This window comes from Glossina fuscipes, unplaced genomic scaffold, assembly GCF_014805625.2.
Source record: "Glossina fuscipes isolate IAEA_lab_2018 unplaced genomic scaffold, Yale_Gfus_2 0, whole genome shotgun sequence".
NCBI lineage: Eukaryota > Metazoa > Arthropoda > Insecta > Diptera > Glossinidae > Glossina > Glossina fuscipes.
In genome coordinates, this window is record NW_023998414.1 from 7,513,713 (window position 1) to 7,532,084 (window position 18,372).

The 18,372-nt window shown below is 35.0% G+C and overlaps 1 protein-coding gene and 1 pseudogene across 3 annotated transcripts in view; both read right to left on the reverse strand.

Annotated features, from left to right (window-relative positions):
* Positions 1-2,403: 2,403 nt before the first annotated feature.
* Positions 2,404-5,604, reverse strand: LOC119644789 (annotated as a pseudogene).
* LOC119641427 (protein-tyrosine sulfotransferase) overlaps positions 5,517-18,372 on the reverse strand; it is a 48,172-nt gene continuing 35,316 nt past the window's right edge. Inside the window, exon 7 of one of the 3 annotated variants that reach the window (XM_038040125.1) lies at positions 5,517-6,299. In XM_038040125.1, coding sequence (XP_037896053.1) covers positions 6,294-6,299 — 6 coding nt within the window. In that variant the 3' untranslated portion in view covers positions 5,517-6,293. Of the gene's footprint in view, positions 6,300-12,965; positions 13,589-18,372 lie in introns of those variants that run through there. The other 2 variants (XM_038040116.1, XM_038040131.1) reach the window with 2 other exon arrangements.

Consider the following 18,372-nt stretch of genomic DNA (forward strand, 5'->3'; position numbering starts at 1 on the left):
TCCGTTAAATTTGGAGTCGCAGTAGAATGCTTAAAATAGACATTACACAGACGGACGGACCGCCAGAAGGGCATGCTTAACTCGATATAGAACTCGATACTGGTTAAGAATATATATACTTTGTATCTTTGGGTCTCTGCAGTTTACTTCCGGGCGTTGCAAACGTTTTGACAAAGTGAATATACTCCTCATCGTTCGGTGATGAGTATAAAAATAAATAAAAATTATCCCAATCTACCATTAATCAAAAGAATTTACCATTTTATATGGACATTTAGCCCGCAGCAAGTGTCAATATCTTCTTCTTACACTCACTACCGAAAAACCGAAAAATACGGGTATAATAAATTCTATCTTCTGTTTGTTTATAATGCATTATAAGAGATGAATACTTGTATCGATATGAAAATGTTGGCCGGAACATGCCTGACACTTACCCCATACACATCGTGCATTGTTCGCGTTAACGATCGTAAAACACATTTAATAGCGGAAACGGAAATGATTCGCTTACTATATCACAAATATTAGAAATTCTATGCAAATTCTATATGGTAGGAAGACGCGTCTTAAATCTCATTCTCGACTACAAGCAACTGCCTGCAAAAAAAATCGATAACTATAACTCACATTCTGTATACACTAACGCCAGCCAAAAGACCAATACAAATAAAAATGATGTTGACGGGCATCGACTAACTCTACTCTACGCCCACATTGACAATTTATAGTTTGTTTTCGTAATGGCTTCGATGTGCTAGATGTCAATATGCGCTGTACAGTGAATGCAGTTGTATGCAATTTATTAGTTTTCCTCTGTTCTTTTTTTTTTTTTTTTTTTTGTGCTCCAACCTAATAATATGACCCTTGAATTTATACAACCAATCAATTACATTTATATTTTGTAACAGAAATTTTATAAATTTTATTGAAAGCATATACGTATATATACAACCATATATACATATATATATAGTTTAAACTCATCCACTCACATATACTCTCCTCATACTCACGCATTCATTCATTACTAAATGTAAACAATACATACATTTATTTATATATACACACTCTTGTCTTGTCTTGTCTTGCATATGTTACTCATTCAGCTCTTTTTGACTTTTTCTTTTTGTTGTTTTTATGTTTTTTTGTTTTGTTTTTTTTTTTTTTTTTTCTTTGATAAAATATATATAAATAAAATTGTCACATTATTTATTTAAATTATCTTTAAATGTTTGTTGTACACAGTTAGAATGATTCAATACACATACATAAAATTCATTAAGTTATTTAAAAATATTTCTATAGTGTTTTGTTTTGTTTTTCTTTACTTTAAAACTATGATTTATATATTATATGTATATATATATATATATATATTAAAAGCTCTTTGTTTTCTCTCTCTTTGAATTTTTTTTTTTTTTTTTTTGTCTATATAAATATTATACACTCTTAATTATTTACAAAAACATTTAAATAAATATTTAAATATCTATAAAAAAAAAAATAAAAAAAATAAAAATTATATTTTTAAAGAGAAATTTACATTAAATTAAACGCAATCTTTTTGTTTTAATTTCTAAATAAATATTACTTATATTTAAAATACTTTTTTTTTTTTTTTTTTTTTTTTTTTTTTTTTTTTTGTTTTGTCATGATAAAAGCAATTAATTATCGTTTATGTATATATCTAGGAAAAAAGCATAGACAACACGTAGTGGACGTGACTATTAGTTTACAATGAGGATAACTAAATAGTTTCCTTACGTTTTATAAATAAACTTTTCAACTTTATTACATATTGATCTTGATTTTTAATGCAAAAATTTTCAGCAAATTTTTCCAATACTTGTGAATACACATTTCTCCTCGTTAAATAACAATAATAATACTAATAGTATTGTGAACAAGGAAAATTGTGTATTTTAGTATATCAAGCTTAGGCTTGATAGCATAAAACATTTTTGAATACAACCGGACACGTGAGAGGCAAATATGTATAAGATGCCACCATCATTACCGCTTATCTGCACGTTGCAATTTTCAACGAACGAGATATCAAATCCGAATAACATAACAAAGATATCCAAGTACATACTAATAGGAGTACAGATAAGCTTCTGGGGTTTGACAAAAGGGGGACGCCGCCTTAGACGGTCGGATGCAAAATGTAATATCGTGAGTTTGGCTATCTGGTGATAACATTAAACCTTTAGGTATTAATGACTCCGTATTATCATCATACAGTTTATTTTGTGCCGGTTAAGCATCATGTACGGGAGAATTTACTTTTCCTGCTTAATTTGAAAGATGCCAGGACTGTGAAGTCTTTATGAATGATAAGTATTGTGCTTTCGTTATGATAATAATCATGTGGCAGAATAGAAGAACTAATTAATGAAGAAGAAGACGATGAAGCTGAATATCCATGATGGCCTTATTTGCGAGTGTCACTGCTGCCTAGTGTAGCGCGGTTTGTTCCCACCAAATAAAACCATCACTACTAACTACGAAGTGCTATCAACAATAATTGATCGAATTGCTACAAATCGTGGGCGTAATAAGCCAACATTTATGTTCAATATGAAGAGAAAGTGCGTTCAGGAAAGAAACTTGAAATTCCCAACGTACGTTAGACGACACTATCAGTTTAAGCAATCAATGCCAAAAATTTTCTTCCTCTAAAAATAAAACAAATTAATTTATTAAACGACAAACCATGCAAGCACACTCCCATCATACTTTCATTCAATAAAACTTCAATATTTACCACTGCACGCCAGGGCCGCCTCCCACGAACAATCGCAAACTATGTCAGTCTTCATGGAGAACCGCGGGGACTTAGCAAAAAACCCCACTCAAAAGTCCCATCAGGGTAGACAACAAACCATCAATAATCCTCGGGAAGAACTCCCGGAGAAACCAAACTCCGTCGGCCCTCCCAACAAAAACGCCACTGACTGGAGGAAAGCACGTGCAAATTAAATCACCTGCCACACACACATATATCACGCAAATCACGCAAATGTATTTTCTTTGAAAATAATGATCAGCCAATGGACATATTTTGATAGTAAGTGTAAAAAACAGTTTCTTATAAAAATGGCTCGAACGTCGACAAACTTTGCTTTCGCCATTCGCGAAACGAAACACGGATTGTGCATTATCCTTTTCAAAGTGACTTCAAAGTGTAACGTTTATTCCACAATTACAAAAACACATATAGAGAAAGGCCCGGATAATCTTTGAATGATATGAATGAACCAAAAGACCGCAACCAAGACAGCAGTGCAATTCGTTTGGACGAAGATGATGTTCACATCACTGTGCAGACATGAACGAAACGAAGAAGAAAGAAGCAGACCAACAAGCACTTAAGGGCATTTCCACATTAAAAATGCTTAAAACTTGCTGCTGTAAATCAAATGTCACTCGAGCCGATGTTTCTAGCCAAGAGAATTAAATCGTAATAATCGAACGAACAAGACAAGACGACCAAAAGAAGCATTGTATATACAAGTTCTCTTGTAAATAATTTGCAAACAGAACTTCTAACAATTGTAAATAAAATCTATGCTATAATAAAAATCGCAATCCAATCGGCTATAAAGTTTATCCCAAAATACGTAACGATATATATAACTTTACATACATATATGTGTATGCGCTTCTCTCTTCAGAAAATAATCAAATGATTTTTTAGCAAATGTTTTATGAAAAGCTTTCACTTACTGCTTTTCACGACGGCAATGATGACGTGGTGCTTCGTAAGTTCGTGCCGGAAGATCGTACAATCAACAAGGTATATTGCCTTGAAGTTATGCGGCATTTGCTTGAAGCAATACGAAAAAGAAAACAAGCCCCGGATTGTGGAAAAGTCAGTGCATCACGATAGTGCGCCAACTCACGCACGTCATTACTTGTTCGTAATTTTCTGGCCAAAAACCGCGTATTCACCGAACCTGCGAATGCTGTAATGCTCCCAAGATCTATAGAATCGAAACGAGTTGTTCGAATCACGAATTATTATGGCCTTAGCAAGTAACACTGCATGTTACATATGGAGTAGCAAAACCAATATACTCTCATCTCTTTTGATGTTGACGTTAGGTGCCAAATTCCCTTTTCATATGTGCGGGTTTAACTAATTTAATCAACGTTCATTTATCACGTTTCCATTTTCCTTTGTATCACACCACTCTCTTATCCATTAAATATGTTTTTTTTCATTTATTATATTCCAGAAGTTGATTGATGCCAGGGAATCTCGGTCATATTGTTTATTTTCTATGCACGTGTTCAACTATTGCGGTACAGTATTTGATTTTGTCAGTTTCACACTACATTCCTTTTTGCGTTTAATTGAATTAAATTTTATGAGACTTTTGACAGATCACATATTTTTTCTTATATACATTTTTCATCATCTACAAAACCTTGCTCTTACGTTCCCATATATTTGTCTATTATACAGACACCGGCACAACTGCGTCCAATTGTCATGGCATCGGTCCAATTGTCATGGTTTCGGGATCATAAATTTCGACTGATGATAAATACGAGTCACTGTCATATCCTCCCACTACGTAGAGTAGGCCATCATGAGCTACCACGCCAGCGTTCCTACGGCATAATGACATATCAGCTACTGAATGCCATTGATTGCTTTCAGGATTGTATGCTTCTGCAGATTTGTACACCATTTGACCATCGTAACCACCTACAGCGTAAAGTATGTTATTGAGTACACGTATACCAGCGCCGCAGCGACGTGCCGATATATCTGCTGCAGCGCACCACGTGTCAGCTCCGGGATTGTAGCGTTCAACTGAGGAGAGATATTCACCTGTATTGTCCTTGAAACCGCCGACAGCGTAGAGTAAACCATTAACTACTCCCACGCCCACTGAACTACGTCGGGTAGACATTGATGCTATCCAGCGCCAAAGTCCATTTATCGGATCAAAGATTTCAGCAGAGCTAAGGCTTCTAGTAACTTGAAAACCGCCCACAGCATAAATGCAACCATTAAGTACCGCAACACCTAAGAAAGATCGTTTTGCCAACATTGTTGCTGGTAGACCATCGATTTGGCGCGGGATCGTAAACGTCCACAGTCCGCAGATTTGATGAACGTTTCATTCCACCTACAGCATACACCTTTCCACCTAATAGCGCAAAGCTGGCTCTGCTTCTTCTTTTAGGCATGTCGGCAGCCAGATACCAATTTTCTTCCCGCAAATCATACCACTCAACCGAACGGATTGCTTCTAACGGAAGACCTCCTACTACTAATAGTATCTTTGGCAAATCGACAGGTTTGCGAGGTATTGTACGCACCGTGTTAATTTCAGAAGGTAGCAGATGATAATTAAGTGCTTCAATAATTAAATCTTTACATTTATTACTGCGCTTTAACAAAGGCTCGTTTTTGACCTTCTGAGTTATATATTCTATTGCTAGAAGCGGCAAGCGCACATGTTTCATTAAATCGGCGGTATATTGTTTGCGTAGTCGTCTATCATAACGTAACCAGTTTATGACGCATTCATAAACCTTTTCTTCGCTGGAAACCGATATATCGTTATTACTTATTAATTCATTTTATTCTGCAAGAAAGCATTTTTCAGCCCAAGAACGGACCGACCGGCACGAACTTCTACTTCCGATTTTAAAGCTGTTTGCAAAACATATGCACACTTTTTAAATTGAGAAAAAAAAAAGAAAAAAGAAAAGAAAAAGAAGCGACTATTGGTCTAGGTCTTTCTCCAAAGAGGACACCTGCGACAAGCATGTCTAAAAGTAGTTCATCAATCTCAATATGTGAAATCATCGAAAGCAACCGAATGATGATAGGGCAACGCACTTTTCGTTTTCGAAAATCTTTAACAATATATTAAGTAAATATTACACTACTACGAGTTTATTGAACGCGAACGCGTCATATGATATCTGAGGAGAGTAAACGCATTTTATCAAAATCAACTTAACCTATTTGCTACAATAATTCTTAATAATTCGTGAGCTTTTAAAGAAAGGTGGGCCCAGGCGATTATTCATATATATCGCACATACTGATATAATGAAAATAATTCGTTTTAAAACATACGATAATTATCGCGAACGTAGGCGAGAGCCATTATTTATGAAAAAAAAAAAAACCCTTACTGATACGCTACCTTTGTATGCGTAACGCCACTGCTCCTTTCCCGCGCCCATCAGCACTATTGCATAGTATAGTGTGTGTGTATGTGTGCGTGCGTGCGTGTAAGAGATTGAAAAGTATCACTATTTCATTTCTAAAAATTACAAACAATTATTCATTAATATAATTAAGCAAAGTGAAGATAAAACTTGATATGAAAAATGATCAAAAAAAAAAGAAAAAACAGAGCACATCATGAAAATCAAAATATCTCTCGATTTTCTCTGAGATTCAATGATTTCCGTTCTGATCTGTTATTGTATTCGTGTGTTTTTCATATTGTTATTTGCTGGTTGTTGTTCATTTTATCTTGCTTTTATATAAAGATACGAACGATACGAACACATTCCACGATTCTTCCAAAAAGTTGAATTCTGACGAAAAATTCGAAATCATACCCAAGTTGATGGTACTTTTCCCAGGCGACGGATAGGACTTGATGTTTACGATCAATCTGATTTGTTTATTTATTTGCTACTCCGTTTATTCAATTCATTTCTGTTTAGACAATTGTTTGCTTTATAGCTTTTCACGCCAACTGCATGTGACATGATGCATAACATTAAACCTATCATACGCCAATCAGGAGACAAATGTTGATAAAGTTAACAACCACACAATTGCACAATTGCAAACTCTCGTGGAATCGAAAGCAACTTAAGTACTCAAACATACTTACGTATAGATCTGCGTATAAGGTATAGAGTTGGTGAGAACCAAAGGAGAATAAAGTGCAGAGTTGCACCAAAAACCAAGTTTTCTTATAAGGACACACAGTTTACGCACTAAATGCTTCCCCAGCATAGCTAGATGGTGTCAGGACCAAAATAATTTTGCGACTTTGACCCAAGCGTATACTACGCAAGTATATAGCACTTAGCGTAGTTTAACCAATTAAGAACTATAGGCGTAGGGTTGCAATAGATATAAATAATTTTCCCGTATAGAGAAAATAACAATTTTGGGCAATGGACAATGAGATAAAATTTCATTAAATAGGTAAAATTTTACGTCCTTGCCAGTTCTATCTGATCAAAGAGTTTGCATTATAACAAGGACCATGCAGATGCAAAGAACTCTAAATTAAGACATTCTTTTCTTAAACAACCTCAGTAGACGAATGGCAATGTTGGTCGATCGAAGGAAGAGGAAAATATCCTATAGAAACTTTCATAAATATATATTTTTGTTATAGGTCACCGAGCTGATGATCGCAAAAAGTACAAGTGTTTGATATTTCAAGAAGCAATTGATGCAATTCTTATATCTAATTATTTGGCGACCGCTGAATGTTACGCTCCGGTTAATAAGAAGCAGAATAACGTTGCACGCGTAAAAAAAAGGCAGTGGCTTACTTTAGACGGTCAATAGTGCAAATAAACCACACTTCAAGTGTTGAAAGTTATAATCCTGGCACTCGCGTCAATGTATGCCAACACATAACAATTAGTTCAATAGTGAAGCAGCGGTAAAACTAAAGTTTACAGTTCGACCCATACAAGTAGTGACATAGATTCATGTTTCCGCTGATACCCGAGAGACAGACAGACGGTGATGTAATTTCAATGAGACGCTTGTGCCTAAAAGACGGGAGCGGAGAACAACGGGAAATGCCTCGACACATGAATAAATAAACGGGAATCGATACCTTCCATATACTTCGAAGGTCAGCAATGCCGGGAACGGTAATCAATTTCCATACCAGAGAGAATAAACATTGCCAAGGGGCTGGCGAGTTGTAGCGTAGATTTTGAATTGTTTTCAGAATTACGGCAAAATGTTTCGCTTTGAGACATAATCGCGTAATAAATTGTTTTTAATCGTTCAATTACGGCGCACATAAGTGGAAAGAAAGAGGGGCATCCTCCATCACTGTCTTTGGATATGTTGTAACAGAGAATATCGAAGCAGCAGCAGAGTCCTTTGGCAAAGCAGGTTTCTCATCCAAGGTTCATTGCCATGCTTTCATTCCATCCGCTAAATTTCTTATCTTGCATTAGGGTTACTGCTTAGGCTTACATTGCTTTGATTAAATATTATGCATGGACATACACTCATTTATTTCATACAAACATCAAGCCGTGAAAGCGTCTTGGCCACGCTTTAAGTTGTATTATCTTTTACGGGCAGATTATAATTACAACGTTACCCAATAATGAAGCCATGCTACGCAATATGCTCGCCGGCAATCAAAGAAGTGAAACAACTTACAGATCTCAGATATGAGAATTGTTAATATGCTTACTGCCTTCACATCAACTATATATATATATTATACAAGACATAATTGCTCCGAGCTCTGACATTGCATTAAGCTCTGACTTGATATTAAAAAATGTACGAGTGCATGCAGAGAAAGCAAGGTCGAGGCAAACGGGAAAGGATTAGACAACACATTCATTGAACAATTCTTCTCTGCTCACAAGTGCATCGAGGGAATTATGTAACAACGCGTCAACACCTTGCAAAACCGCAATCCTTCATCTATTCGATCGAAATTAGAAAATCATTCTCCGAACTCCGTTACATTCTAAGCTTTTTGCGTTTGTTTAGTGCACCTGTTCAGTGCGCACCTTAGCAACCACTTAGCAGACACTTTCGAAAACAAATGCACGCATTTAAGATTCTTCATTGAATCGTAGAGCTGATGATGACATGAATCTCTACAATTTCACTAGTATATGTAAAAATCAAGTAAGGAATAAATTCATTACGTGCTTTATCGATTTTTTCAATTTTTTATTATTATAAGCATCACTAAACCTCGTTTACTGCAACAGGTGTAAGCTTTCTCGTTTATGACACTCGAAAATAATATCCCTTACAGACCCTACAATACTACGTTCTATGATATGAAAAAACGAAGTAGAGCATTAAACCTTGAAATGACTGTTATTACGATAGTTTTTCGCGATACGATCGTTTTTTAACGATTTCCTCATTACTGTTATCGTTCATATTATTCCCGTTTCTTGAGTGCACCGAATTTGAGTGAGTAGAAAATTTCTTAAGTTTGAGGTTAAATGGAGGATAGCAGCAGACAGGCGGGCAGATAGACAGAGTGATGTACATGAAAAAGAAGTCTTAGATGTGCAGTGACTACCAAATCGCTGTGACAGATTCGTAACCTAAGAACCTATCCTAAGAATGTTGGGAAAATACACTTTTATTTGGAGCACAAAGATATCCTTCACATCTTTTCCTTATGACCTTATGACATGTCATAGGAGCATATCAAACATGTGCGCACATATGCAGAACTTGTTGACAGTATAGCAATCGATCTAGAATCCTTTCTTATTTTAGGTTTTTCCGTTGTCTTCGCCGTTGGCAGTATATACGAGATCGTAGGGTGCCAATGCCTGTACAAGATTTTGATATGAGTGATTTGGGCGAATGAAAATTCCTCATATAAGGAATTTTTTTCCTTTTTTCGAAACTGGCATAATTACGTGTCAGTCTGGGGAAATACTAACGGACACGTTAAAGTATATCTCACCTGACATGCAATTGTAACTGAAACATGTTTTTTTCTGGGTCGTTTGTGACTTCTACCGCTTCTAAGGTAATAATAATTTCTTGTGGAATTTTAGTTAAAAGCGCTCAGTTGCGTTCATGATGAAAAATGTAATTACGTGCTCCTCGCCATTGGCACCCCCTATATTCTCGGATACCCTTCTATACAAGAGTGGACCACGTAATCAAACTTTTCATCATGAACGCAATTACGAGCTTTTAACTAAAACCCTACAGGAAATTGTTTCTACATTAGAGACCTTATCAATCAGGGGTGACCTAGAAGAAGCCATGTTTCCGTTAATACTTGATCTTTATCTTGTGTATGTTGTTAGACACATATTTTAGCATATCCATCAATAATTCCATGAATTATGTTATAAATGCGAACCCTCCAACGCCACTTGTCAAAATTTCATCTCAGTTCAATCATTTCCTTTGTATATCCCTCTAACATCCCTTCGACGAATATCCGCCCGCAAACTATAACTATTCTTCAATATCATGTTCTAAGATGACGCCCCTTTCGCTCTAAAAAAAAGCACGAAACGTCCTTGTCCTTAAGAAGTCCACGAACGTAGCTGTAAACTGAAGACAGTTGCCAATCTCCTCTGTCTATACACGAGCTTTCCACAAAATTTTAGTGCGAAGACAAGTGGTGGCAAACAAGTACAGCAGCTAGTGCAAGTACAATTTCTTGCCATTCTGATAGGGATAGAATTGCATTAAGGCCATCCAACTGCGCTTTAAGCTTACGCTTACGCTTGAATTTAATATTTGAACACCGATGGGGAGGGAAACGGTGCAGACGACATGAAATGTTTCATACGTTTCATACGTTCATACGTTTTAGTACGCTCCAGTACCTTTCACATAAATCGGTTCGCCTCAATACTATCCCGGACATCGTAGCATCGTCCGCACTAGCAAGCAAGGCTAGATTGTGGACAGGTTGGCAATCGGTATCATATTACACGTAAACTAAAATTTACACTAAAACGCAAATAAGCAAATTATTATGACCGATGTAGCTGTCCACTTGGAAGACGAAGAGACACTCCAACACCTGTACTTATGTGATGTTTTAGATAACTTTCGGGTATGTACGAATTTCTAATATCGAATGAGGTGCGTTCTCCTAAGAAGGAGATAAATTACTCATTACTTGTTAGTTTCAACATTTCTTAGGCTCCCTCAAAATACCAAAGGGACAATAAATTCCTGAATCATTTTTAGGTCATTGAACAGATTCATCCTTACCACAAGCCTTCTCCTCCTTCGATGCTAACGAAATGTTCCACCTTACATTATGGAAAACTGTTGTAAGACGTCTATATAATGTACAACCAACGCGACGTTACTGTAATAACATATGCGGCAGCAAGTTGCCGCATTCTCTTTACTCTTAAAAATTTTTAATGCATGTAGGACAGGGGCTGAATTGCCGCTTGCGATATGCGTGCCAGATCGGTAATTGTAATATACATTTATCGACAACGACCGCCCACCCACAATCGAAATTACATTATGAATGACTGCGATGACGATTGCACTCCTCGAGTATCCCTAACTCGTAAATGCACTTCGTCATGGCTTGATTTGCATTTGTAGGATTATATAAAAACTATTTCTCAATTTCGTGGAGAACAAAGCGAGTGTTGCGGTTGCAACAAAGCAAAACAACTGAGCGCTAATCTAGGAAGCTGCAAAAATCGTGGACGAATGGACGAATTAAATAATTAATCAATTCGCTCTTTTTCACTGTTTAAGAAAAAAGAAAAAAAAAGAAACAAAACTTTTCCATCCTAACTCAACATGCAGAAGGAAACTCTTAACCTAACAATGATGGTTGGAAGAGATGAAAACTTTTTTTTTTTTTTTTTATATAGATCATGCGCTTTATGTTATTGCTGTTTAAGCCATTTGATTAGTGTCTTGAGGGGGGAAATAAAATCAATGCAATTTTAGATAAGTTTTCTAAGCATAGTTAGTGAATAGTAAAGTTTCGATGAAACAAAAACATTATGCCAAACAAAAGAGAAACTTTCCTTAAAGAGTTTTTATGACTTTGTGGATGAATCCTTTACTTGCTGACTTTAAGGATATCGTCAAACAAAGCTGGCTAATGCCAGCAAGATATACTGTCTGTTAAGCAGCAATTGAAACGTGAAAGAAAGCGTAAGCATGAAAAATCGATTATCGAATTATTATCTAAATCACGGTCGCTGTTAAAAACTTGTAAGCGCACTGGAAAGAAAGCAGAGGAGCATAATGAAGCTGCGGATGCAGCTCAAAGCAACATCTACACATGATATTACATCTTTTTGCGAACAGCGGGATAAGGTATCACTATCGGCGGATGGAAATCGTCAGTAAGCATTAAGCAAATCGCAAAGGTAAAGAGTAGTAGATAGACACTCGGGACTAACGCTAATCATTCATTTCATTCTCAAGGGAGAATGTTTAGATAAGATTTGCGCCAATCCCATATCACATGCAAGGTCTAACACTTTGAATATTTTTCTGATCGGACGCCCGCACTATTATTTCATCACCTCTTCTAATCTATATTATCTATGTATTATAATTTTTTACTTTCAGAAACGCTTGCTTAACATTTGGTAGAAAACACTTAATTACGAATTTTACAATCACATGCTCAATATTAAAGTAAAAGCGGCCCCGTACATGCTGCTCTTTGTCTTTTTAGTATATAATGTTTTATTCTAATTGATTTCTTCATATATACTCTCATCATAATAGGCAAGGTACAAATGAAGCGAGAGAGAAGAAGAAAAATATTTGATAGGAAATGTTGGAAATTTGGAAAATTGTCCGATCTTGAGAATTGGATGAATGCGAAAGTTCGCGGCATTAAATCGAATATAGAAGATGTGCGGAAAAATGTGTTATGCTCATTGATCTTGGAAAGAATTGTTAGTTAGTAAAATTGATTAATTATTCAAAGAATCTCAATCGGATTCTGCGATGATAAAAATCTGAGCAATCGAATTTCAATCGATTGTCAAATTAATATTTTTAACATGAACGATGGTAACGTCTCCATCCACTAGGTGAATAGGCTAAGATAAAGTTCGAGCTATATAGTTACGCGCATGTATACTTAAAACTACATACATACATACATACATACATACATACAAAATTAAAAAAAATTTAATTATATAATAAAATTCCTTTTTACAACCTTTTTTTACACAAAAAAAAAAAAAAAAAAAAAAAACAGAAAGCGAAGTAAAATGATAGTAGAAAAAATACCTTACATGATGATTATGATTTTATTAGGCGTACAGGTATAGCTGGCGGTCGATACGAGTCATATCATGTTTCTAGCTTTACATGATTTTTCGTTTGTTTTCGTAGATGTTGAATATCCCCAAGTATTTCATTCTTTTTATTGTTATTGTTGTAACTCCAATCTTGTACGTTTATAATGTTACGTTGTTGTTTTTGCTTTTGTTTTTCCTCATGATGCTGCTGATGTTCTTGTTGTTGTTGTTGTTGATGTTCTTGTTGTTGATGTTGTCCTTGTTGTTGATGTTGTTGCTGTTGCTGTTGCTGTTGCTGTTGCTGCTCATCTGTCGACAGTTGATTACCAGCGTAACCCATCATATCGTCATCACCAACAATGTTTAGGTGTTGCGATTGCTCAAGATTATTAATATTATTGTTGATAATGTCATCATTATTATTATCATCGTTGCTGTTAGTGTTAACGGTGTCGCCGGGAGCGAATGTCTCATTTATGTTATCCTCTTCAATTGATTGACTTTGCACAAATTCTGGTTTCGTCATTTTTAACACTTCCTCTGCCTTATGTTCCCATAATTCTCGATTGGCTTTTAGCTGTTGATTGCAATGATTGTTTTTATTTTTTTTGTTTTTATTTTTGATTTATTTATAAACCACAACATTTTATGCATTCCAGAAAAATAAAAACAAAATTTTAACAAGAACATATAATTAAAATAAATTTTAAAAACATACACAGGTAAACATTTATATGATGATAGATACGAGTAAAATGTGTGATTTATATTCAAGCCTGTACCATATTATGTGTTGAAAGCCAAAAGCCAACAACAAAGGGTACGAAAAAAATTAAAAAAAAAAAATAAATAGAAAAATGAAAGAAAAGAAAAAAAGAAAAGAACGAATTGAAGCAGAATTAAAAGGTGTGCAGCTTAAAAATGTGCTCATAAGTGTGTTCCTTGCTATTATTCTCTTTTATCACTATTTTCTCTTTGGCACTCTACACTCTACCTACCATAAAGTATTTTCGCCGCCTATGTTTCGGGTTCTCCCGCAATATTATTCTGAACATAGGCTTCTTTTTAAGGTTTTTTTTTCTCCCTCTCTCTCTCTCTCTCTCTTTCTCTCTTTCTGTTTGTTATTGTTTCTGCTTTTCCACGATTTAAAAGTATGACGGCCGACCATAGTAAACGTGCACGGTTTACTTTATTTTTCATATTCACGTTAATAATAATACTACGGCAAAGTGCTTTGTTTCGTATGAAACTATGTGTGAACTATGTGAAGCCGTGTGAACGATGTTCGATGTATACGAATGTGAATGTGTGTGTGTGTGTGTGTGTGCTTGTATACTATAGTTCCTCTGCATATTATTATAAGTCTGTAATATATAGCGACCGCTATTTCATTTTCACGAAATGAAAAAAATTAATGCGTATACGTGAAGTGCCAGTTCTCGATAAAACTCATTTTTATATCGCCCATCGCCCATCGAAAGATGGAGATAAACTAATTATGTCGTTCCTTTTGCAACGCTTACAAATACGCTATAGACGTTAAAATCTTGAATTTTTCGAAACGAATGCAAAACTAGCATATATAGTACATTTATTTAATACATATTCCGTTACTCATATATATATATATATATATATATCTCCACATTCATACATTAGGTTGAATAGTTTTTTCCGAGACATGCATTTTATTGGATCGTGTTAAGCCGAATACTAAATTAATAGAATAGAGTTCGATATCAATTAAATCAACAGTTGGGAAAGGCGCTAAGAACAAGAGCATCAACTGAGGAAATCGCGACCCGCTCATTTTATGGAAAGAAGGCATAACAAAATACAATATTTTAGGCTCGCTTAGGCTGCACCTTAGGAAAAAAGATAGGCTGACAGATTGCAAGAGGTCTTCGAATCTAATCTTGTTGCATAAATGTTTTTGCGAAAAGCAATTAAATAGATTTAACTAGACGTGCGTCCGTCCGTGAATTGTAGAAATGAAGATAGAGACACTTCAGCAACAATAACGAGACACCAACATTTGTAGTTCTCTTAAAACTTGTGAAACCCTACATAGGCATTTATCTCAAGTTTACTAATCTTGGAATCGTCCTAAAAAATACAAAAAAACGAAATTAAATCTGTCGGGAATAACCAAATTTATAACATGTTATCGTATTTACAATCAGTTCGTTATTATTATATACGAGATATTAGATAAGATTAGCTAGGACACGAAGGGACCATAACATGAGGATGCCGAGACTACACATACATATTTAAATGATTGCTATCAAAATTGTAAAATTGAAAATTTCTTCTTCTCTTCAAATGGAGGAACCAGTCTCTGTCTATCCACCGGTTCGATCCGGTTCCGGTTCCGTTCGTCCTTTTTTATGAACAACGCTCCCAACTATCTAAAATCTTGAATGAGAAATTTAAAGTTTGCTTTTATGCTGAGATGCTATACGTGTTTAGTCAACGACTATTATAAGACATGTGTGAGGGGGGCGGGCAACAAGTTTGCATTTTTTTTTTCTTGAAGAAACTTGTGTAAGCTAAATTGGATGAAAACATGAGAATATTTACTAAAGCGATTTGAAAAATTCGATATGGAAATTATGTGTACCTATTTGCCAAATGGCCACACCCACAATTAATTAAAAAGCTTTGACGTAAAATGATGGATAGGTAACACAATGGTATGGTATGCAATATTCGCTGCAAGACGAACATTTATTTATTAAAAATACTTTTTTGCATATTTTTGTTTTTTTTGTTTTTTTTTTTTTTGCATTCAGTTAAATGGGACGCATGTGCACACAAACACTTGCACTTTGCAACGCAATTAACCGCATAATTTAAATTGAATTTTATGTATGAATATTAACATTAATAATTAGCAACAAATGAAATTTTAAACATTATTTATGTAGAGCTGGAAAATATAATAAGCACAAGTCACCGACATATTCGGTGGCTCTTTAGTTTTAACCTTTATTTATTTATTTATTCATTCATTCATTTCTTTTTCACATTTTAATTGACCTAACCAAGCCATGCGTGTATGTAAACACAATCACTAGTGTTTAAAATTTGCTTCTTTTTTTTTTTTTTCGTTTTGCTCTGTAATAAGATAAGAAGCAATAATAAAAAAACAAAAAAAAAAAAAAATCCGATTATGAGCTGCATTAACATTCCAATGATTATTTATTTTTATTACGTTAATGAAGCTTTTGCAGTGCAAATCGAACAATCGTACATATATATGGTGGCCATTAAAATCGCATACAGCATTAAGTTATTTACACTGATAATATTCTGCCGCCGCATTTATCATTGAAAGAACCGTTGTTATGGCCTTCATAACAACAATATAAACTTTAACAGTTACTATAACACAAATACATATATATATATATATGCGGAGACATATTGATGACCGATTAACATAAAACAAACAAACAAAAATAAAATTGCGGTTAAAGGATATTTACACATAGCTGATTAAATGTATATAAAATACAAAAAAAAAAAAAAAAAAAAAAAAAAAAAAAAATTAACGCTTTGAATGTATTTATAAAACCATAAGTATATTTATTTTGTATATATATATATATATATATGGATGTGTTGTGCTGCAAAATATTAACTCTTTCTGTTGCTTACACACATGGGCACGATAAAGAAATGGTTAAATGTGTTGCTTTCTTTACTTTTATTACCGAATCGTTATTTTTAATTACAAAACCATTTGATAAGGTCGGCGGATCCTTCTTTTTTACTTGCATTTTTTTTTTTTTTTTTTTTTTTGCCATAACATTCGCTTAGCTAACGCCTGTTTATAGTAATAGTGATCGCTGCGATGAAAAAGCATTTCAAAATCTTTGAAGAATAATCGTAGCGCACCAGGTGTGGGATTAAGTCAACACGAATTTGGAAACCTTAGTTGAAATGCGGCCACAAAAGGAAAAACAATTTGCAGATAAAAACTGGAGTCCGCCCATTATTGCACATTACGTAATAGCGAAAAGCAAGAGTAAGAGTATTATCGAACAAAATCGATGTGGTCCACGGGAATTAAATTGCCCGCTCACTCTAATACCACGTATGTATTGCCATTACTAAGCGGGGATGATAGCGTCACAAAATACTTTGCTAGAAACTGCTGGTTGCGGCCCTTCGGCGAGCACTAATGGTGCGTTTGTGATTATCTCGAAACGTTGGGGCAATAAGCATTTACAGGTGCCTGGCATAGGCCTTGACCGCAATAACGATCAAACTCGTGCTCTTATACAGAACACGGCTTACGTTATAAAATGGTTACCGCTCCGACCGATTCGACTCATTTTCAATACCAGACTGCGTATAGAAACTTCCAATGTTTCTATTAAACTTGAATTCGATATCTTCATTTTTGCATCACACAGACACACAGACACACAGACGGACACGCTGACCAATATATATAGCGTCTCTGAAGCATCCTTTTCGTTGTTATGCATATTATGAATGAAGAACAAAATGAGTATACCCTCATCTTACCGTGATGGGTATCAAAACGAGAATGTGTTGGCGGGATGATGATCTCAGAATTTTGGCATTAAAAACCAACAAAAAATTTTAAATATAAAAAAAGAACCGAAAACTATACTCTATTTGACTGATTGGATGATTTGTCTCATTTTTATATAAACAGCACAAGATCACTCTTCATAGTTTAAGACTACTGGGCGTCGTACAGTATTTTTCAACAGCAACAGCAACGTGTGAGATTTTTGATTGAATTTTATAGCGATATTTTAAATTTTAGCAATCAACAGAGAAAGTTGCTATCTAAAGACATTAGACAAATATGCAGACGAACAGACGGACATGCCTAAATCGATTCGAAGTTACATATATAAGAGGTCAACAGAGATCTCAGAAATTTCATTCTAAGCGTTCGAAATGTTTTGAAAAAAAAAAAATTAAGCTTTGATATCCTATTAAATTGGGCGATCACAGGGCACTGTTTGCCATATTTTTACATGTTCACAGGTTACGTTTCATTGTAGATGTAATCTTCTTGAAAGTCGACCGGCGCGTGCAAGAATTTTTATTAATGCGGGCAGAAAACTGCATTTCCTGAAACATTAAACAAAAAGACCGACGGACAGACAGATAAATACACGAACACACGGGGCATGTCAATATCGGTTCTGAACGTGATGCTAATCATAAATAAATATATATATATATATATATATATATATATGCATCATGGTATTTGAAACTTTTTCCTGGGCGTTGCAAGCATTCAAAATGAGTAACTACAACATCCTCATATTTCGGTGGTGGGATGGTTGGTTGGGGTGATTGGGACGG